Here is a 24,271-nt window from a genome sequence, read left to right on the forward strand (position 1 = left end):
ACCCATCATTTGTAAAATGTCTCTATATGAAATAGGACAACTTTTCAACCGAATGGGCTGTCTTCTTTTCTGAGGGGTCTCTGGTAAAACCATAGACTGTATATAAGGTACACTATATTTGTGTACTTCAAGAATACAAGATATTCAATTAAGTGCAGTAGAAACTGTTATTCTGACTTTCTGAGGATTTTATAAGTGTGTTTCTTTTAAATAAATTGTGGTACTACCCTAAGAGGAGCCATGATGTTCAACACACTGTCAAAAATTGCACTGCATCTTGAGGGGGCTCATTGCAGTGGAGGGGCTGCAGAGGAGAGACAGAATTACCATCATGAAGGAGACAATGTGGGAAGAAGCTGATCTAAAAAAAAAAAAAGTGTGAAATGAATGTTGCTGTTTCACAGAAAATTTTCACACATTATTTAAATATCAGATTCTGTTGCTTAAAATTATAAAATGTACAAATACACACAGTACTAATCTCATAGTGCTTTGTGTACGCAGTAACAATTAGGTGTTGATTTTGGTTCATTTAGAAGTTTGTTGACCATTATCAATATTATCAAAGGGTTGGACCCCTCAAAAATATATGTTACTCTAACCACTTCTTTTGATGAAATTTATTAATAACTAAAAAAAAAAGAGTGAATACTGAGAGAAAGTTAGAAGGGACCACAGTGTGAACAGAGAAGTATGAATTTTGATTGTTGTTGAGAGTTAACTCCTGATGGATATTCTTGATTTTACCAGAGATAGGATAGGAGTGTATTACAGAAATCATTTGCAGGAAGTGAATCAAGCAGTTGTGGGGTATTTCTGGGTTAGGGTTAGCCCTTTTGTCTGGTCTGGAAAAATTGAACCAGTGTCACAAAAAAATGGATCAATCAGCCAATAAAACATAACAAAACATGATTGACTGGTAGCCAAGAAGTAGAGAAGATATGAATCCCATATAAATATGAAAATTCTTATTTGGGATCATACCTCATCACTAATTAACTTACAATGAGTCAATTTAACAGCAACACCCTCTATAAGGAAACAGCCCCAAACAATTGCTTCCCAACATGAAAAACATGGGACAAGCCTCATAAAGAACAATCAGAAATTTTACTAACTGATCTGAATTTACACAGTGTGAAAGGCCATAGGTCAAAGAGGTGACAGCATTTGGATGAGTGTGATAGAGAAGAAGTTGATAGAACATATCATCCTCTTTAAATTATCACTATTTTCTTCAGTGGTCGTCATGGCAACAACATCTCCTTCTGCATCACCATTGTGTCAAATTATCTCTCTCACACACACAGTAGTGTGTTAAACAGGAATTAACAGATCAGTGAGAAAAATAATAAATGTGGCATTTAAATTAAAAACAAAGAAATTTACTGAAGGTTCACACTGGTTTAAATAAATATAAAACACTTTAGGTTTAGGTTTAAATTAAGATGAAACTGAAGCTAACCTGAAGTCGTTAGTATGACTTGTATGGACCGACATTGCACAGCTGGGGATGGGAATGGCCTGTTAGGGGTTCAGTTGCCCAGAGACACTTCGACATATAGCCGTTACTGGAGATTGAACTGCTGGCCCTGTGGCCCGTGGATGACTGCTTTTACCAACTGAGCTACAGCCACCCACTAGCAGGTTAAAAAGTTGAATGCCAGTTTTCTTTTCAGAAATGTGATGCAAAATACAAAGGGTGATTAATTCTGAAGGATCTGAAACTATTTTAGAAAAACAAATTAAAGATTTGCTTGCTAAATCATTAAAGTTTTCAACTGATTCTTTACTGCTTATTCCCACTCTGGGCCTGTGTTTGGTTTTTGTGCCAATGCAAATGATGGATGTTGGACCTCTTCTTCTGTGTTGCCGTAGAAACCATCACCTTGCTCCTCTCCACAGATGTGTTGAAGCCTTGATCTCGGTACATCCCGGTCTGCAGCATTGTTTTCGAAAACTGATGAGACGTCACGTTACACTGAATCTGAAACAAACAGCTTTCATCATCCACACACAATAAAAGTTTGTGACTGATTTACCTACAATCAAGTACAACAGTCTTACCTGTCTCTCATGAACTGTTGGTGTCTTGCTTCCGTATGTTTGGTTTGATGTTCGATACAGCGGGTGACTCATTTTCTGACTGAAAAAAATATTACAAGTAATAGAAGTAGTAGAAATAGTATTTGTGTTTGTTTCTGAAGTCAACAAACTGTTACTGCATCCGATCAATTAAATGTAGTATAAGTCCCAGTAAATCTATCACATTGTAGAGTTCTTATAAAATTGTAGAATATCTATCAAATTGCAGTATATTTAACAGATATCAGTATTACTATCAGACCGTAAAATTGCAGTATTACTATTAACCCCAAGTATTACTGTACCTGTTTGGATCTATTCTTTATATGTTGCACTCTCTGGTCCTCCATTACTGATCAAAACACAACAGTTACTATAGTTACTGACAACACAACAGTTACCTTAGAGATGGCATAACTGCACTCGGACTCCTCCTCTTCCATTCATACACCAGCTCCCAGTAAGGCTGGTAAATACCCTGTAAGACCAATTTAAACTCAAAGCTGATAGAAATCTATAGAAATCTACTTTTTTAGTTTTGAAAAGTTTTGAATGAGATTAAACTGGAGGAATGAGGCCACAGCTAATTATGTGGAGTTTTACTTTAATCTGGGTAAGAACTCGGGTAAAAACCCTTCAGCATATAGACCAAACTGCCAACACTGATATTGATCCACAACCTGTCTATTTAAACCTTTTCTCACAAATAAACGGAAGTACTTAGCAAACGATAACCCTATTTCAGCTGTACACTGTGCAACAGCAGTGACAAAGTAACAATGGATTGAGTAGTGTTTTTAATTTATAAATGAATGTTGAACACAATAAATACAATTACTGTATTCGTATAGTTACGAGTAACATTCATAAAGCAGGACATTTAACAAAGTTGCTGTATTTCAACTTTAGAATATTTTCATGTGACATGCCTCTAGAACTCATCATGCCCAATTTGATGACTCACTGTTAAGACTACCACCACTTTTATCACTTATATTTCTCCTGTACAGAGATTGCATCTCAGACAAACATTTTTAATATTATGTTATGGTAACTTACACACCTAAATTGAGTTACTGTTATGCGGAATAGCTCATGTAGAAGTATGTGACGCTTACTAGCTTTAACTTACAGGCTAAGTTGATTAGCTTATTAGAGCCAACAAAATAGACTGGAAATAAAAACGGATAAAAAATCCACCAATTCTAACTCACCCGCAGCAGCTGACAGGTAGGATGGCATAGGTTAGCTGTGCCTGTGCCTATGACAAGCCAGGTCTGAATGAACACAGTTGACTCATTGCTTTATTCAGAGTGAACTTTATTTTGAAACTTCAACACAGTAAGTTAAAAAGAGCATGATCAGCAGTAGAAAATAAATAAATAACTTATGAATATGTCACTAACATGTCACACAATCAATTGACCAATAACATTATTGATCAGTGGGCATGGGCAGGGCTAGAGGAGGGCGGAATTAATCTCAGCATGTGTGCAGGAAGCTTGGCTAAACTTTTGCAGTTATATATTTACACACAGTTAAACACAACTGTTGTCATGGTAACACTCCTGGCTCAGTGAGTGAAACGCCAATGCAGACACTTTGTAGTCACATGTTTCTACTACAACTTGTACCCCCGCACTTACTATATTAACCCCACAATTCCACTGGGACACATGTGCTGGAGCTGATGGCCCCCACTCCAGTCAATGCTTGTGATTCCACCAGGTGTGCAGCTCCATGTTTCATAACGGTCTTAGAAACTATGTGCTGGTCTGCTCCAATGACAGCAGCCTGGTTTACTTTTTTATGGAACCCAATACTAAATTCTCAATGCAATTCCATGTACAGGATGGACCAACAGACCATTGCAGATGCAATGCTAAAGATCTGCACCCAGTGGAATTGAGAGGTAGTAATGTCCTGATTCACAGTTCATTTGGTTTTTCCACCAGTAAATGTTTAGTGGTTTAAATGACTTATTTACACACATGGTCATTCAGAGGCTCATCATATTTTCTAGTTCTGACCACATCCACAGTGATAACAGTGACATCACTGCTATATGCTGAAATACAGCTATATAGTTTAATAGTGTTTTTCCAGTCATGAAAACTTTTCACATTTTCTTTACAAACCTAATTTTTATATAATTCATCAGATTTTCAGCAGCAGGTGGAGCTGATCTGAGGTCAGTACGTCAGTGAATCTGAAAAATTACAGAAACTTAGTTTTTACATCGAAATAACATTTAAATTTGTTTTTAAAAAATCTAGTTATTGCAGTTATTAAAAACTGTTGGACATCAGATGATGAGTTTATACAGTCAAACCAGGTCCCAGTCCAAATCAGACCATTATCTGAGGTTCAGATAAATACTTGTGATATTTCAGTCAGTTTACACAAGTAAGAAAAACACTTGACTGTTGCCAAGTGTTGATTGATCAGATAAGTTGCTGTTATCAAACTGAACTACATTTGTTTTCCTTTCTGAAAAGATTTAAAGTTTAAATTCTCTTTAAGTTTCGGAAACTATTTAAAAAGTATCATTCACCATTTTTAAATATGTTTAAATAGAAAGAATGATGTGATTCAATTCAATGAATTAACAAACATAAACCTGCTGATCAACATCTTTCATATCTGATCTGTGATTGGCTAGTCAGTCTTCACTCTGTCAACTGATTGACCAAGATAAACCGTCCAATGAGAAGCTGTTTCCAGCCATCATCTCAGCTTGTTACATCACTTCCTGTGGCAAGATGTCCTCATTGGTCGTTTACTGTGCTAGACTAGACGGCTACTCTGCACGAAGCCTATAGACAGACAGGTGGAAAGAGAGTGAGAGAGAAAAAGACAGACAGGTGTGTTAGAGCAGGTAGAGAAAAGCAGAGAGGGAGACAGGTGAGATATTCTGTGTTTAATTTGAGGAGCAACATGTTTCAGAAGTTTTAAAACCAATTGATCACCTTTTAAAAAAATCAGATTAATCTGTTTCCTGATGAACCGAAGTCTAACCTGATGTCTGCTTGTGGTGTGGGGGATCATATTTATGTGGATGGGGGAAGTGAGAGTTGATGCAAAAATAAAAACAAATCTGGGTCAACTGAAATGATAAATGTAAGAATAAATCAATCACTGATGTACTCAATACTTAGCTGGTCCAGGTAATTATAAAGACATACCGGTAAGTTATTGATCAGCTGCAAACATGTGAGACAACAAAACAATGACATTTTGTTCATGTAAACATATTAGTACCTGATTTTGTTTCTCTCTGACCCGTCTCCCTCTCTCACTAACAAATCTAAATGTAGATCAGTTTCCTGATGTTTGACAGATTCACTGACAGCTGGTCATGGATTTGTTTACATTCAATAATTGGGACGGACAGATATCAGTGTTGTAGAACTCTCAAACTGTACCAGTTTAGCCTCTACCTCCTCTACAGATAAAAAAAAAAGTCCTATTATGTCCTGTACACAGGTCACTGTTTTAAGATGCGCTGATGTGATGTCTAAACTGCTTAGTTGACTGATCAGCAACACCTGAATGCATCATGGAGAGGCTCCAATTTCAAGAGGCAGCACTTGAGACACACCTTTTCCACAGGTATCCAGCACACAGACAGGCAGAGCGCAAACACAAGCTAGCTGCTGTACCCATAGCAATTAAGTGGTTAACATTCATGGGTCAAAGGTTACACAGAGGTTAGCAGGTGGTGATGGGTCATGTGAGGTTTGTAAGTACGGTCAAAGAAACTATTTAAAAGAGGTCACTTAAGGTCATGCAATGGTCATTTGAAGGACAAATGCAGGTCATAAAAGCTTTGTCTGCATTCAGCACCACATCCTTGTACGGACATGGTCCAACATACCTAAGAAGGCCAAATCCAAAATGAGACAGTCTGACAGAGGACCAGTCTGACTGGAAATGGGAAATGGTAGTGGCTAACTAGCTAGCTAAAATGTCACAAAACACATTTTAGGAAACCTTGAAGGGGTACATCGTTAGCATAGTGAATTGCTAGCTAGCTAGTTAGCGACCAACTTCATAAAAAAAAAAAATCTTTAGGATTCAGGGCCCCCCTTTTCAACATTTGTATCTTCATTGTCTATTTTTTATTGCCATTATGCAAAAACATTCAGTATAGGTATGTCACCCCATTGGAGCCTTTGTTGCTAGATGATCGACAGGGTAAAGAAAGTGGCATTTCTCAGCTAGGTTTGAAGGAGTGAATAGGACATCTTTGTTGTGTTGTTATGATGTAATCCATCTTCAAGTGCAACCTTTAAAGGATGTGGCCCTTGATGAGACAGAGCTGGAAAGTCAAATTTGTTCCTGTCATAGGAATCAGCATTTAAGCATTTCCTGTCATCTGTGTCTATCTTTAATGGGTTTTTGGTTATATAGAGTTTATAGATAGGGTCATACAGAAGTTGTACTAGATCATATTAAGAAGAACTATTACTGTCATACAGTGGCTTTATTATTTATTATGTCATACAGGGGTCATATTAAAGAGGTCAGATATATCATATTAGGTCATATTAAGCTCATACAGTGTACTGAATTAAGTAATACAGAGGTTGTATTAGGTCATTAAGATTGTAAAAAGGTCATAGAGAAGTCGTATTAGTCAATACTAAGGTCATACAAGGATCACATTAGGTCATAATGAGATCATACAGAGGTCATATTAACATATCATGTAGATATTGTATTAGATCATACAGAAGTCATATGTAGGTCATGGCACCTTTGGCACTGCTGTCCAGGAAGACTTTGATATAGGATGTGGGAACATATCCCTCCTCCTCTAGATTTCGTCGAACTCTGGTCCAACCATCTCCTTTGTCTTCTTCCACCACAGAAAGTAGTTCTCCCTCCACCATTGACAGAGTTCCTTCATTCTGACCTGCAGAGAATCACAGGGAACCAGAACAGACCTAAATATGTAGTCTTGGGAAACTGCAAAAAGTCTAAAACCACACACTCAGGTCCTACTGAACTGAACCTAGCCTGAAACCAGGCTTTATCTTTAGCACAATTATCGACATGAACTTAAAGATAGGGCTTGACATTAGCACTGATCTCCAGAATAGATTGAATTTCAATTCACACAGTCCACGATCAGTAAATTTCGATTAATTTCAATTGGATTCAATTTATGATTTACTTACATCAGATAAATATAGCTTCGAATCTAGAATTATTTTTTAGCGTAAGCAACCATGTTGCTTTCTTCAATAAATTATTGTGTATAGTCCTCAGGTATGATGATTCCAAACCTATACGATCGTCTTGGTCCTCAGTCCCTCATTCCCCAAGTACACCGGATCAGACTGTTAACTGCAGTGTGCTAACCTGCTTAACGGTTCGGTCCCAACAATACTTGTAACTATTTGTTAAGCACTTTAAAACAACTAGGTTGACCAAAGTGCTGTACAGGTTAAAAACATGAAATAAGAAGTATACAATAGCATAAAACGTGTGCAATAAACAGATAATAAATAACAGACAGAATAAAATAACAGATAAAATAATGTCAGCTCACACTGTGTTTGCGGGCCAATGAAAACAAGTGGGTTTTAAGAAGGGATTTAAAAAAAAGGTAAGAATGAGGCCTATCTAATTTGCAAGGACAACTCGTTCCATAGTTTTGGAGCAACGCAGCCAGTGAAGTAAGGATAAAATGGGTGAAATGTGCTTATATTTTCCGAGTGCCGGTTAAAAGACGTGCTGCAGCATTTTGGACAAGCTGCGATCGAGAGACTGACGACTGACTTATGCCAAGATAAAACACATTGCAGCAATCCAGCCTGGTGGTAACAAAGTCATGCATTACTGTTTCAAAGTACTGCTCTGGAAGAATAGGCTTGACTCTGGCCAGCTGGAAAAAGAAACTAGACAACCACAGACCGGATCTGGCTTTCAAGCTTCAGGTCAGTATCCATTTTAAACCCAATGTTTATAATTTCAGATTTGGCGTATTCAGCCAAGGGTCCAAGTCTGCTGGGGTAGTCCCACTAGATGAGTTAATTCCTAGCACATTAACCTCAGTCTTTGAGTCGTTAAAATATAAAAGGTTAAGAGCCATCCAAGCCTTTCTAAACATTCCAGTAGTGAACTGACGGAGAAGCCATTTTTCTTATTGAGCAGAACAGATCTGACAGTCATCAGCATAGCAGTCAAACAAAATGCCATGTCTTTTAGGGATGGAGCCCAGGATCAGCAAATACAAAGTAAAGAGGATAGGGTCTAAAATTGAGCCTTGTGGAACCCCACAGGACAGAGGAGCAGAAGAGGACTTGAAGTCTCCTAATTGGACACAAAGAGTTCTTTTCTTTTAGGTAGGACCTGAACCAATTTAGAGCTAACCCCCTTTTCTAAGCGGTCCACTGTATCAAACGCAGCAGTTACATCAAGTAATTCAAGGACCACACAGTCACCACAATCAGAGGCTAGTCATTAAGCACACGGAAAAGAGTACTCAGTACTGTGTTTCATTCTAAAAACTGATTGGAAAGCCTCAAGTAGGTTGTGCTCATTTAAAAATCTGACTATAAACAATTTTCTTTAAAATCTTTGATAAGAAAGGCAATTTGAAGATAAGTCTAAAATTCGCAGGAACGTGTAAATAGTCAGAACAGATGGCCCTAAAGTATGAGTAACCTCTTTAAAAAGTCGGGATGGAAGAGTATCACAAAGTGAACCCGAGGCCTTCAAATGACCAACGAGCTCCTCTGTAAAATTGCCCATTGACTCATGGATGACATACTGTAGCTCTGACTGAAAACTGAGCGGCAGTGGAAGGGTTAATAACACGAGAGAACTAAGCAGGAGGGTGACTTTTAACCTTGTTACAAGGCAAGGAAATGTTAAACAACACAGGCATATGATCTGAGAATAGAGCGTCACAAAGCTCCAGATTAAAAACAGGCAAGCCCAATGATAAAACAAGATCAAGTGTGTGTCCAGGCTCTTGTGTGGGTCCAGACTGCACCAAATTAGAAGTCAATAAGATTTAAAGGCCATAAACCATATATTTGTCTCCGCAACACACGTGAATTTCCAAAAATAGAATGGGTGGCAGAGCCTTTAGCTTTCAAGTTCCACTCCTGGGGAATCAGCTCCCAGTTCAGATTCGGGAAGCAGACAACCTCTCTACTTTTAAGTCTAGGCTTAAAACCTTCCTTTTTGATAAAGCTTATAGTTTTAGTCATGCTGCTATAGGCTTAGACTGCTGGGGGACCCACCCCCAGCAATGCCTTTGTCATTTTTGTCTCCCTCTCTGTCCCTTTCTGAAGATGTCCCTGGCTTTGAAGCTGTGTTTTTTTCAGTGTGCAGCTACTGGTCCTACCAACCTGCTCAACCTGTTTTGTTGTTGCTTTTGTTGCTCTTTTCTTTTCTCGTTCCACTTTCCACTCACCCCAACCGGTCAAGGCAGATTAGTCTGCAGCAATATGTGGATTTCCCAACCCACTCAAAAGGTCCAATTTATCCTAAGTTGTTCAACAATGTCTTTTTGTAATATAAAAAATGTTAACCCCTCTAGTTTGACCACTGCTATCAATAACCTCCTCGGCAGTGATCACTTGATAACTACTCATGATCTGATTCTTCGCTACAAATTTGAACTACATAACCTTTTGGAGACTGTGGCACTTCTCAAAACCCAGACTGTTAACTTCACTCACTCTGCTCCCTGGGTAACTCCAGAACTACGCTAGCTCAAATCTCGAGGCTGTTGCCTGGAACATCCTTCACAGTACATAAGGAAATGTATCATAAACATATCCACAAATATAAAGGCATTCTCTCTGCAGCCAGATCGTTGTATTATAACAACTTAATTAAATCCTGTGAAGGTAAAGTTCTGTTCTCAACAGTCAAGACATTCAAAGTCAAATATTTTGAAATCTCCCGACTCACTTCCACCCCATCTGTATTGTACTGCTCAGCGTGAGGCATTTGAGATTTTTTAGTTATAAAATTGTCAAAATACAGTTAGCTTCAACCATGTCAAAATTTAGTTCTTCATGGAATTTCTTTACAAATTCCCCCTGCCCGCTACTACCATCAAGCTCCCTAGTGAATCAGAAATTTACAGTCTCATTTCAAAACCTAAGAGTTGAAAAATAACATGTTTGCCTGATCCTCTGCCAACTCACCTGGTTAAAGAATGTGCACCTCTACTTTTGCTGTATATTATTCAGATTATCCACCCTTCTTTGATTACTAGATTTATTCCATCATCCCTTAAACAGCTGTTATAATACTACTTCTAAAGAAACCTGCTGCTGTTCTCAACAACCCTTATAACTTTCGTCCAATTTCTCACTTTCCAATTATCTGAAACATTTGGGAAAATGTAGGCGCTGCACATATTCATGCTTATCTTAATGACAGTAATATGTTTGAATCGTTTCAGTCTCAGTTTCATAAAGCTATTGGCATTACTAGCATATTCTTCACGCATGTTTAATTCATACCTCTCTGACTGTACCCATTTTGTACAACTAAAAACATTTTATTCACAGTCCTATCCTGTCACTAGTAGTGTTCCACAAGGGTCTGTTCTCGGTCCTCGGTTTTTAAATTGATCTTTTCCCCCTTGGCCATATTTTCAGGGAGTTTGGTATTACTTTTCATTGCTATGCAGATGATACATAACTTATATATATATATACCAAGCCTGACTCTGCTGTCTGACCTACCTGTCTCACTAAGTTTTTTATATAAAATAAAGTTGTCGTTTACTTTAAACTTCCTTCAGCTTAATAGTAACAAGACTGAGGTTCTCCTGATAGGCACCAAATCCACCCTCTGTAAGTCTGAGATGTTCTCCCTTCCCATTGATGGGCACTCTGTTACTCCCCCAGATTAGGAACTTGGGTGTTCTCTTTCATAGCACCTTATCTTTTGTACCCCATGTCAATAGCACCACAACATGTTACTTCTATTTTCGTAATATTTCTCGCCTTCATCCTGTTCTTACCCTGCATAACACTTCTGTCCTTATCCACTCTCTGGTCACCGCCCATTTTGACTACTGTAATGCACTTTAATCTGGTATTCTACACAAGTTTCTCCATAAACTCCAAATGGTTCAGAACTCTTCTGCTTGTATTATAACCCACACTCCTGCCATACATCGTAATGGCTTTAAAATCCTCCTCCTTACTTTTAAAGCCCTTCATAACCTTACCTTTCAGAGCTCTTACAATCATATATCCCTTTTTGTACTGTTCGTTCTTCCACTATGGGTCTTCTTTCCAAACCCACGGCACGCTTAACTACCATGGGCTTCTAGGGCATATTGTCATACTGCCCTTCGTCTTTGGAACTCTCTCCCTGACAATATTTGCAACACTGATTCTTGATCCCTATTCAAATGATGACCTAAAATTCCTCTGTTTAAAACGGCTTATTCATTGTGATTTTTGATTTTCACCAAATTATCCTATTAGGCTATTTTATCCCTGGGTAGTTTGTTCTTGTGCTTTGTTTTTGTGCTCTGTTCATACTTTATTGTGTGTTATTGATTGTTGCTTCTTTGTACAGTGACCTTGACTGACCTGAAAGGTGCTTTTAAATAAAATGTATTATTATTATTATTATTATTATTATTATTATTAGTAGTAGTAGTAGTAGTAGTAGTAGTAGTAGTAGTATTATATGGTATTAATGAAGCTGTTCAATTTTGAGATAGTGCAATAAAGGAATACGTGCATACAGGACAGAATACAGTAAACAGAACAGCGTACCTTGGAAAGGGTAAAGGGACTTGCAGGTGCCAATACTTGGTAAAGGTTCTTCATCATCAAAGTCGTCATCAAACTCTGAACTTCGTGACTTAAAGTGAAGCTCAGCGCTGCTGTCCTCAGTATAACTACCATCAGGACTGAAAGACAAGTGGAACAGAAGGAGACAAATAAGTGGGCAAAAAGATAGACAGACAGTTAGTTGAATCTGAATATATCACAAGAATATATCAGAAGAATCAGTAATTGATAATCAGTAGTGTGCATACCTCTCTCTGCTGGCTGGGCTGCGGCTGTCAAGCTGTTTTAGGCAGCTGCTGCCTGGTGTTGTCCCTTGGGAATTTAACCCACAACCCCCGCTCTGTCTCCTGCTGTGATCAGACAGTCTGCTGTCGACCTCCAACAACCAGGCCTGCAGACACATGTAAGTCAATATACATGCATTAACATGCATTTCAGTGTATAAACATTGTTATTAAGATCTACACACTGGTTATGACACAGAACTGATATGAGCTCAATTAAAATGAGCTCAAATAATTTACTAAAGTACTATTTAATGTACTGTATATTCAAGCAGTATGTACATTAAGTAGACAAAATGTAGGGCTGTGTGTCAAACTTGATATTTTTATGGCACTGTCCAAATTGCTTAAATCCCATCGAGTATTGAAAATATCAGTGTCATTCGATACGAAAGTTAAATAATTAAGGAGACTCCAACAGTGGAAGTGTTTCACATACAGATGTAGCCATTGAAAGTGTATAGTTTTTTGTGCGGTAGGTCCACTGTATCCTAATGGAGGTTTTCCATCAGGAATGGGGTGTGTTTAATTGTGAAACACAATCATTGAATCCAACCTTCAGTTCATCTTTTTAGCCACCACGTGTCGCAAAGTGTTGTCCTCATCCCCAGTCCAGAGTACTGAATCCTACTGTCTATGGATGCATTAACAACTGCTTGGTGAAAACTAAATTTAAATGCGATCTATCACACAGCTGCTGTTATAACCCTGTGTTTATGTTGACTTTGTCAGATGATGTGATGGACATAAGATTTCCTATAGATTGTTTCTTGGTCTGTAATGTGTGTAGTGATGCATTGCATTACTTTTTTATGCATGCATATTTATTACATTAGTTCTCCTCTCTTCCTCTAGTTACCACAGGCCTACAGATCACCAGTGTTGGACAAACTAAATGCATGTGCCGCAAATTCTAAGCACTGTAACAGACTGTATATAAACATTGCTAAATATTATGTGAATTTCTCGAATTTGTTTTTATTCATCATGGACTGCAGTCATGTGTGTGGTTTTGGTGTCAGATCAGTTGGTGCAGCTCCTCTGCAGCCTCTCTCATCTCAACATCGACTGTAATGACTTTTCCAGGCAAAGACAAGTCATTTATAAAACAAATAGTCTAATATTAGAATCCATTTAAAAGAGTTTCTCTCGTCTCCTGATGTAATAACGGTTCACATGTTGCCTCTAAAACTGCAGGTTTGACCTGAACATCCACTCAGTTTGAGTTTATCGGTTTATCAAAACTCAGTCTATAAATTTGAGTCTAAAATTGAGTCAGTCTACAAATTATTTACTTTAAAAATCCTGTCAGGTCTCAGTGTTGGACATCTTTAATAATAATGGGCTCATTAATGAAGTTCCTACTGTTCTGTGTAGATCATGACATTCCCCTAAACAAACTTCTCTAAAAAAGGTGCTTGGTACCATGGAGATGGTCTCACACTTAAGAGGTGTAAATGATGACTTCATTTTAATATAAATGAAAAGCCCCAAACCTCTGCAGGCATTGGGCTGGTTTTACTTTTTCAGCACGATCGAATCCACTGTGCTGCTACAACTATCCAACAGAGAGAGTTACTAAAAGTGAAAGTCCATTAAAAATTTGGACAAGAAGCAGATTTACTGAGTTTCTGCCTACAAGAGACAATAAGCATGGTGTTAACTGGAATTAGCTGAGAGTAGAAACCTCCCCCACTTCACGTTTTTTACAGCAGCTCCTGTTTATGGCTGAGAAGACGATTAGGCTGTGCTCCTGTACATACATGGTGAAACCACCAGTGGTAAATTAGGAAAATATAAATGTAACACTCTAAGATTTAATGTTACACTGGTAATTTTGCTTTGTACCTGTGTATTTGGTTTGATTTGATAAGTCAAACACTGTAATTGCTTTTTTTCAGAGAAACAAATCACACGGCGAGCAGGTTTAATGTGCGCTCTCATCAAAATCTAAGACACAGGAAATTGTCAAAGTGTGTCTCTGAAAACAGGGAAACAGGCAGCATCTGTTAAACCTCCTCTGTTGTTTAAGGTGGGGGAAAAACACAAACACAAATACAGAAACTCCTGTAACTCTGATTCCACCCAGTCTCCTAAAATCTGTCTTCATGAACAAATAAAATTTATTCTCTCTCCCCATTTCTGTAACCACACAGTCATATTATTCATCTGTTGTTCCGCTGTAGCAATTTATTTGGTTATTACAACAATTTAAACTGAACAGTTGTTTGGAAAAAGTTTGCTGTTTTAATGCCTCTTGAATAATACTGTATATATCTCCTACCCGAGTACATTGATGGTGTACAAATACAATACTACTGGTACATGCAGCGGGTGCTGTATCTCTGAGTGTTAGCTGAGCACCTCCAACAGACCATATGCCTTCACACGTTATCGCATATCATCTCATGGGACGAGATGAGCGATTGCGTAAGGGTGATGAACTCAGTGACTGATTTCTTCATTCCTCATTCTTTTTAAACTTTTTCCAGTAATTAATGTTAGAACTAGTCAAGATAGTTTTGCTGTTGAAAAAAATAACTCAGTAGTTTACACTCTTGCCCTTTACGTTTAGTCTAACTAGGTCACACTAAACAGGCCAGTCCTGCATTAAATTCTCTTTCATAAAACTGTTTTCAGTAAAAAATGCCAAGAAACTAAAAAGATTGGTAGCTTAATGTAATTTCCTTATTATTAAAACAGATTTTATGAAACTACTCAAAAATAATAAATTCTTTAGGAACCGGATATTTTAGTACTGATAAAATTTTTACCAATACCCAGCCCTAACAGGAGGTGTACTCTGTGTAGTACAGACCTGGTTCCTTCTCAGCTCATCCTCCAGTTGCTGCAGACTCTGCTTCACCTCCTCTAGTCGAGGCTCCAAGCTGCTGGGGTCACCCATCTGGGGACTTCGCTCATAAACCTCCCTCATCTTCAGCAGAGCATCTCTGCAACAGACACAGCTTTAATACGCAATGTGGATACATAACACTATGATAAAAGAAAAACAGGTCACAGTTCAACCTTGATCATGTTTCATGTTATTAGCCCATTCAGTGTGTTTATATTAGAGTGTGTTACCGCTGTTCCCGCTCCCTCTGGATCTCCTCATTGATGTTGTTGATTCTGTTTTGAAGTTTTTTGCGTCTCTGTTCAGGAGAAAGGTGACTGCAGTCGGCTGGACCAGAGCCCTATAACAGTTTATTATTACTGATATTATTTATTTGTGGCTGACATTTATCAGCTGACATAATAAGGTTTCAGACACATGACAGATACTAACCAGTTTAAGTGACAGCTGTCCATTCAGAGACAAGCAGAAAGAAAATATTAACATTGCTTCAGGTTAAAATATGTTTACTCATCTCAGATAACACATGATCATAAACACATCTGTACCCCTCTCTTGAGGCTGCGCAGACACTGCTTCCTGGTTCTGGAGCCAGAGGTCATGAGGTCATTCAGTCGTTGTGTGATTGGCTCTTTTGAGGTAGGGGGCGGGGACTGTGGGCTGCTGGTTATCCCCCCACGAGAGGGTGAGGTTGGGGGTGGAGGAGGGGGCTGCCGGGGGGAGGAGAGGAGGGTCAACAGCTGAAAGAAGAGAAACAGGTGTGGTCAATACAGCCAGGGGACTCCTACAGGTTCACGAGTGTGTTTTTGTACCTTGTTTTTGCGAATGAAGGGCCACAGTTTTCTGCTGTGTCTCCGGCCCTCTGTCCGGTTGTCGAGGTAACTAGACTCAGAGATGCTTCGTTTCATGGTGGCACTGTAGTCTTCAAACTCTACATCACCTGGGGGATCGAAGCCGGATTTATACACCTCCACCACCTGACGGGTGTCCTGCACACACACATTTATCTTCAGAGTTTGGCAACAGAAACAAAGACATCACTGTAATTAATTTCCACTCATTTTAAAAAAACGATTCTGTATTAATGAAATGCAAATCTGATCAACTTGAGAATTTTTGTAACGCTACTGTTTCCACGTTCAGGAACAAAACTGAAATCTGACAGCACGCTTGGGGTTTTATTTTGACTAATAATTCATACCTGTACATCTCTAGGTTTGGGTTCAGGTTACAAGGCTGGTGTTACTGGTAAATGATAAATTTGTAAACATTGTATAGCGCTTTTATACAAAGCGCTTTACAATGTTGTTTCTCATCTACCCACTCAGACACCAAACACAGTGGCTGCCATGCAAGGTGCAACTTAGGGCTCACTGTCTTGCCCGAGGACACTTCAACATGTAGCCAGGAGGTACCGGGAATTGAACCACCACACCTGTGGCTATAGACGACTGCCTTGCCAAATGAGCTACAGCTGCGCTGTCTGATGTGAATTTTCAGAATGTCTAACGTCCAGACTCAAACTACTAAACCTTCCCACAAACAGAGATTTCAGTGCAGAGGAAGCTCACCATCCTGGGCTGAATGCTCTCAGCAGCATCCATCATGGCGTCCAGACACCGACTCACAACAGGAAGAACTTTTCTCTCAGCGTCCGTGGCTGAACGCATCGCTTCAGCAATTCTCTCGATCCGCCGCTCCTCCATGTCCTGAATTCGCTGCACAACCATATAGAACAAGCAGTGGTTAATCTGGCAAATAACTTGGAGCAGCGTGCAGTAATACTAGTTCAACTAATGATAGGGACCATTGTGTTGTGCTGGATTACCTGGTAAATAACTGGAACTAGTGTGCGGTAGTGCTGGTGCTGGTCCTGGTTAAACTGGTTCAGACTGGTCATGTAGTCTTTCCTGGACTCTTCAGCTGCTTGCTGTTTCTGCTGAGCCGTCTGACGAGCCTGATACGAGTACATACAGAATATACCAACTTTTTAACCACGTATGAGAAAACCCCTTTGGTCATGGGCCTCTGCAGGTTTATGTCACCCTCTACTGGTCACAGAGTGCAGAGTCAACAAAAACTTGCATGTGCTCCTTAGTGCAAAAGGGGCCCCTCATAGTGTGCTCTTCCTGATCTTAGTTGTGGTAATAGAAACTGTTCAGATAAGCTAAGGACCTTGGTCACATGCCAGAGGCCAGTTTATTTGCTACTAGTGTTGATTTCATTTTTGTTTCGGTATTGTTAGTTTTGCTTTTTTTTGCTTTCTCTCTTATTATTAGAAAATCCTGCATAAATTTCCATTGTTACGCAGATGACAAAATCAGAATATAATTTAAAACCCTACTCTTCACATACAAAGCTCTTAATGGTAAAGCGCCATCATATCAAAAAGACTTAATAGTATAGTATCTTCCCAACAGGCCACTTCAATCTTGGAATCCAGTAGTATAATGGAAGGCAGAACCCTTAGCTATCACACTTCTCTCATGTAGACTCCCAGTTCAGATTCAGGAGGCATTAACCCTCTCTGCTTTTAAGACCAGGCTTAAAACCTTGTTTTTCGATAAAGATTTTAGTTAGAGCTGCTCAGTGAAGGGGAGCCAATTCTTAGGGATGCTGATGTAGACTGCTGGGAGGACCCCTTGATGCACTGGGCTCCAGGTGTCCCTAGCTTTGGAGCTGCATGTTTTCAGTGTGCAGCTACTGGTCCTACCAACCTGCCCAATGTTTTATTGCTTCTTGTTGCTCTTTTGTTTTTTCTCTTCACTTTCTACTATCACCGACAGGCCAAGGCAGATGCCTGTCCACCCTGAGTCTGGTTGTTCTAAAGGTTTCTTCCATTAAATTGAGATTTTTACCTACACCATTGCCTAGTGCTGCTCAATTTGGCATCTCTTTATATGTATAGGTCTGACTTTATTATGCAAAGCGCCTTAAAATTGCTTGTTATGAATTGTTGCTATCTGAATAATTTTTAACGGAATTGAATTCTCTGTGACTTGAAACTCCACTTAGACAAACCTCATGATCCTAAAGCTGCCAACCATCTGGACCTCATTATGAGCTGAAACTGCATCATGTACAACGTCTCAGTCACTAGATCTTCCCATACTCCCACCCCACTTGGTATATTCTCAGGTCTCTCAATCTTGATATTCTTCCCTTGCTCTTCCCACAGCTCCTCTTCACCCGCAACACAGAAATAGCAACTGACAGCTTCTGCACCACACTCTTAACCTGTCTTGATAGTCTTTAGCCAGTCTTCCAGACCTGCCTATCCCTCACCTTCTAATCCCTGGCTCACTGACCTGATCCGTATATAACACACCGCACACAGATTTGCTGAGAAGAAGTGGCAGATGTCCAAGACCGCATATGCTCATTAGTGCCATGGAGGCGCTAGTTCTGGAGATGTGGTATTGCTGATGTAAAGTATGTTCTAACAGAATGTGACTAACAAGTATGAATTGTGCCGTATTTTATGATTAAAATTCTGTGTAGCTAGTATGGATCCTACTATTGCAATGCTGACGACACAAAGCTCTTGCAGTCCTTTCCACCAGATGACTCCACTGTCTCATCACACATTTCTACCTGTCCCTCTGAGATCTCTGCTTGGATGAGAGAACGAAAGCATCTTCAACTCAACCTCTCCAGAAAGAAGTTCCGTTCTTCCTAAATAGAGCTTCAATACAGCACAGCATCAACACCAACTTATACCAAGACCAGCTTCGGATCTTCAAAGATATTGATTGTTCCTAAAATTGTTACTAAAACTGATGACCGACTAAGCTTTACTGATCACTTCTCCTGAATCTCTCAGGCAGTGGACCTACAACTTGCAATGTTAGTTGCTCACCTGGCCAACCTACTCAAAGCAGCAAATACCCTGACAGAATTCCCCTTCTTCATGAAACCCAAAGATAAAACATCATAAATCCAGTTTTTGGTCAGTGCTAGATGAAGATCCCCGGAGATAATTTGTCCTTCTGGTCTTTATGTGGTTTACAGTAAATATGTGAAGGACCTTACCTTCAGCGAACAGCGCTGAGAGACAAAGAGACAAAGAGACACAGAGACAGGGTCAGATTAGTTGATGCTGGGTTAGAATTTGTTGCAATATCAAACACAAGGGTAACATTATAAGCTGGCAAGGTTTCTCACCTGCTTTTACTTACTGTTAAATCTAAGCAGAACCACAACACATACTGACCCTGCACCATAACCATTTTATAAAAATAAAACCTTTTCTCCGTCCGTCTTGTCGAGATCAATCCTGTCTGAAACATGTTGCGCTCGTTCAGCCTCCTTACAGTCACGCTCGAATCGACGTTTACTCTAAACAAAACAATCAACAAAAATGTAAGATTATGGTTTACTTGGACAATTTGTCACTAAAAGTCAAACTTTCTTGTATTTGTAAAGTTAGTTGTTTTAATGTCCATTTGTGGATAGAAGTGAGGGGTTGGAGGGGCTGGAGGTCACTCACAGATTCCAGCTGCTTCCAAGAGCTCTCAATGTGCTGTTGGGCTCGGCGGCCATCTTGAAAGTGCTGCAACAAAAACACAAACTGAACAAACTGGTCACTTAAGCAGCTCTAAGCAAGTATTTCTGATTCAGATTTCTGAATAATGTGACCTAATGATGTTTCCATACTTTTTTTAAATAAGGTGACTTTTATTCTTAAAGGCAGATTGATCTCCCTGCTGTGTTTCCTGGAGGATAATTTTTACTGCTTAGTTTACTTAATTTATTCTAGGTTCCCTTCAATTGGGTCTATTTCTTGTGCACAGTCAGTCCCACAGAAGACTAGAGGACAGAGGAAATAAGGAAAATAAAAAGTCCTTTCTTTTGAACCTTCATCTGTTTCTGATGTCAGCTCTGTTGGATCAGTTCTGATGTGACTGCTGTTTGTGTGGAGTTCATCCAAATTATAATAATTACTAAACATGGTTACCATAATTGTTCTGTTAAAAATAAACTTCTGTATTAATAATAAAATCCTACTTTTTTATTTTTACAGAATTCAAATTAGATAAATACTATGTATAAATGCTTTGGTTGCATCTGCATTTTATGGAAACAGAAGTTCTGATGTGAACTGAAATCATGACACACAATTAAATCTTTTAACCAAACACTAAATCAGAAAACAAGATAAAACTTGTGAGTCTGAATTTAGTTCTTTTATTAATCTATAGAGTCAAAACAAACTGCTGGTGTTGTGATGTAGTCTCAATCAGTCTAAAACCAGATTTCAAAACTGCAGGTTTCAAATTCAGGTCTTTGCCAGTGCCAGTAAAGAACAGAACAGGGAACTGGGTACTAGTTTCTTTACACACCGTTTTCCTTTCAGCCTTCAGCTCCTGGATGTATCGCATCAGCTCACAGATGATCTGTGTGTTCAGGCTTTCCGCCAGTTCTTCTCTGTGAATAGCCACATCATTGAGCTGCTGGAGAGTTGCCACAAATGCCAAACACCAGGTGTACCTGTGAGATCCAATCAGAAAGCAGATGAGTCTGAACCAACCAGACAACAGGTATGCCTAAAAAGCATGATGCAACCTGTTCATCTCGACAGAAATGTGTAGGTTCTGCTTTGGTAAAGGTTAGATACTGAGGCTCGGGAGAAGTCAAACAGACCAGGTAAAGGTTGGAGCAGATTAATGTTTTAACACCTTTATGCACCATAAACAGAAACTGAGTAAAAATGTTCTGTAATGGTTTTAAAAGTTCATATCAGATTAAATCTCTACACCTGAATGTGCAACAGGTGCATCGGAAAAACCCACAAAAGCATGAAAGACTCATGTACTGTGTTGTTTAGGCTGTAACATTTATGAATTTACATTTTTTTAAAGTTGAATAAAGCCATTTCCATAGTCAGAAAGTAATCAAGTCAAATAATCATGGTTCTAAGAAAGTCATTCTGTTTATGATTTTTGCTATAACTGAGCAGCTGTACAACCAATAGACACCAGGTGTACATTGTGGGGTGACTAACCTGCTCTCATCTTCCCTGCTTCTCTTTGGGTGGTATTTCTTAGACAGACTCCTGCAAAATGAACAGGTGGAGAGGGAGACAAACAGACAGTGACAGACAGTGACACACAGTGACACATAAATATCAAATCTTCTATGAACTGTAAACTTTCGTCAATTTCCAGCATCATTTCACCAGTAAAAGCTTATGTGCTTATTAGTGCACCTACTGCCCCTGTTGAGACCAAAGCGTATCAGTTTTATAAAGTTAATTTTCTTTTTAATTTATTATGGCAGAACATGTCTAAACTCTGAGTCATCTGATGTTACCTGATCTGTTTGGCGTAGCTCAGCTCGATGTCGGCTCTCTCCTTAATAAACTTGATGTATCTCTCCAAGAAGTCGATTCCCCAGCTTGTGTGTTTCTCCAGATTGTCGAACTGATCCTAAAACACAAACACAAGCCTCAGTCGTCAAAAGATCCAACGGCTTTTAAGCTTGTCCCTTCAGGGATCGCCACAGCAGAACGTGTTCTGCATGTTGATTTGGCATGAGTGTTTATGCTGGATGACCTTCTTGCCGCAACCCTCCCATTTCATCCGAGCTTGGGACCGACACCAAGGGGGCCCTTGCTGGCTGGGCAGGGCCCACACGTAGTGGGTGGGATTTGATCACACGGCTTTCTGTATCCCAACACAATGCTCTACCCATTGAGCAACCGGGCTCCCTAAACACAACCATCAGCCTGTATTGGATTTAATCAGTTTAATCGGTTTGTGTAGTTCGCTTGATTTGTTTCCATCAGCCTCTGGTGGACACAAATTTTCCTACCAGAGTGAGTAGTAACGGGGGCCTACCATCTGGTATCATGGTGCAGCATGAACAACCTCGAGCTTAACGCTGTCAAGACAATGGAGATGATAGTGAATTACGAGCGGGGCACCAACCTCTGACCCTATAGCCACTCTACCCCCAAAGGGCTCCCAACTGTATCTGGCAATAAACAGTTTCTGATTCTAAATTAATCCTTTAATCAGAGACAAATTCAGTATCCACAGAGCTTTGCAGGTGATTTACTGTTTTATTTTCCTGTTTAGATTTAATCTTAATTTACAAAACGTCTTTTATTTATTATTGCAATTTAACTTCCACCTGCACTATAATCACGTGACAAATACTAGTGACCTGGTAAATGGATCACATCTGTTCATAGTAAGTGGGAGGGGTGTTTGATTGCGGGGGTCTGTCGGGTCGCGCGCTGCAGCATCATGGAGGACAGAGCGCGAGCTGCTTTCGTCACTCACCGTGTTGCTATGGCAGAGCAGACAGGACCACGAGACCTTCCAGCCACCCACCCACCACCGTTGCCAGGTCTTTGCCGACAGATTCACGATCATCCCGGCTACATCCATCTGACTGTGGGGCCGTGTTAATCCCGATGATATTGCGCGTGCAGGAGGTGTGAACAGGTGTACCTACCCACAGCTCGGTGCCCCAGTTGCAGTTCATGTCTCCGGTCTGATCCTCGCACTGCTCCGCGTCTTGGTACCGACGATCACCGATTGCTGCTGCAGCTTCCAGCCCCGCGCATCCTCCCGACAGACCACGACAGACCGACCTTTTCTGTGTGCAGTAGCACGAGCGCAGAGGACTCGGTCACGCGCGGCGCGTCTCCCGGCGGACCCTTTGTCAGTACTGATGCTGAGATTGCTTGATTATTGCGCATGCTCATATTCAGTCCGCCCGACAGACCATAATAATCTGTAGAGGCTAATGACGTCAGCTACAAGGGGCGCTCTTTTTTCATAAATCATAGTTTATACGCCACTGTTTGCTCTGACGTCACAAAGCTAGTTTTTAAGTGACCTGCATCAAGGTTATGGGGGGGCAGTCATATATGGCCCTAGGCAAAATTCTTTGGATTGATTCATGCAAATCACTACGCTTAAGATATGGAGAATACAATAAATCCCACACCACACCAAACCACACATAGCACATTGATCAGCCACAACATTTACACTTGTAAAATCTAATGCAAATCCAATACAGCAGCTCTGCCATGAATTCTGCTTTTACAATGTTATTTCTCAGTTTTTAGGTTGAAACTTTCAGAAAGGTGATAATTCTACAATGGGCTTATTTTGGGGTTCAAAGTGGGTGGTGGAGTTCTATTGGAGTGCATTATGAAAAGAGGTGGTTTTAATGTTTCGCCCCCCTAAACAAAACCTTGTTTATGTAGACCTAATGGAAGATTTGCTGTATTGGTTGCATTAAATTGCACAGGTGTTCATAATTTTATGATTGATTAGTGTAACTTGGGAGTAATACTGTAGTGATTTGTAGTACACTTGTCTGAATTTATTTTCATCTAAATGTCATAATTTAGCATTCATAGCTTTACAGTTAGCTTAGTCGGACACAGCTTTCATCAGTTTACTACAAAAAAGTTAGTAAACTGATTATTAGCAGCCTGCTAGCTAAGCTAACAAGTTGACCTCTGGTGGACACATTAGGCTCCTCTGCTAACTTAGTTAGCCAAGTTATTTTATGTTAAATGTCAAATTAAACTAAAGAAACAATGTGATACCAGTGGAAGTTCTGTACAGTTCCACTACCAGCATTTTGTTAACACTATTTAGTATCATATTTAATCATTATTATCTGCTCAACTTACTAGGGGGCGGCAGTAGCTCAGTTGGTAAAAGGCAGTTGTCCACGGACCACAGGGTGAGTGGTTCGATCCCCGGCCCCGGCTATATGTTGAAGTGTCCCTGGGCAAGACACTGAACCCTTAACAGCCCATTCCCCTCCCAAGCTGTACAGTGCCGGTCCAAGCCTGGTAGAAATTGGGGAGGGTTGCGTCAGGAAGGGCATCCAGCGTAAAAACTGCCAAATCAACATGCGGACAATGATCCACTGTGGCGACCCTGAACTCACGGGATAAGCCGAAAGGACAAAAAAAAAAAAAAAACTGCTCAACTTACCACTATCTTGCTATTTTATCCTCTTCCTCTTTTTTCGCTCCCAGAATGATAACTCCTCTTAAGCTGGATTTCATTGTTTCATTACATCCAACAGTTCAAACAAGAAAACAACCACAGTGGGTATTTCATCACCTTATCACCCTTCCCCCTCATGGTAGAAACTGCAGCTCTCATGTTGAATAAAAGCCAGGTCGAGCTGACAGTCACCACAAAGCTCATCTGTGAAAGATACTTCAAACCAAAGGAGTCAACATGTCCAACTTGGCAAACTACCTCACAAACAGACATGTT

The 24,271-nt window shown here is 39.8% G+C and overlaps 1 protein-coding gene across 10 annotated transcripts; it reads right to left on the minus strand.

Moving 5' to 3' along the window:
• Window positions 1-3,384: 3,384 nt before the first annotated feature.
• Window positions 3,385-24,204, minus strand: LOC137135941 (formin-binding protein 1-like). Of its 10 annotated transcripts, none has more exons than XM_067520793.1 (18): window positions 22,473-22,723; window positions 21,324-21,439; window positions 21,016-21,066; window positions 20,354-20,501; window positions 19,501-19,563; window positions 19,257-19,349; window positions 19,044-19,058; window positions 16,840-16,968; window positions 16,583-16,729; window positions 15,824-16,018; window positions 15,560-15,751; window positions 15,444-15,458; window positions 15,242-15,351; window positions 14,976-15,108; window positions 12,122-12,264; window positions 11,856-11,992; window positions 6,845-7,003; window positions 3,385-4,901 (listed from the first exon to the last, which is right to left on the minus strand). In XM_067520793.1, exons 1-18 carry the CDS (start codon window positions 22,500-22,502, stop codon window positions 4,873-4,875), a joined length of 1,905 nt encoding a protein of 634 aa, XP_067376894.1. In that variant the 5' UTR covers window positions 22,503-22,723; the 3' UTR covers window positions 3,385-4,872. The 10 variants fall into 10 exon arrangements, with proteins under 10 accessions (XP_067376894.1, XP_067376895.1, XP_067376892.1 ...); XM_067520794.1 differs by having other exon boundaries at window positions 15,824-16,000; window positions 22,473-22,719; XM_067520791.1 differs by lacking the exon at window positions 22,473-22,723 and adding an exon at window positions 22,298-22,443 and having other exon boundaries at window positions 15,560-15,721.
• Window positions 24,205-24,271: the final 67 nt, after the last annotated feature.

The sequence above is a fragment of the Channa argus genome, chromosome 11 (assembly GCF_033026475.1).
Source record: "Channa argus isolate prfri chromosome 11, Channa argus male v1.0, whole genome shotgun sequence".
In the NCBI taxonomy this organism is placed as follows: Eukaryota; Metazoa; Chordata; class Actinopteri; order Anabantiformes; family Channidae; genus Channa; species Channa argus.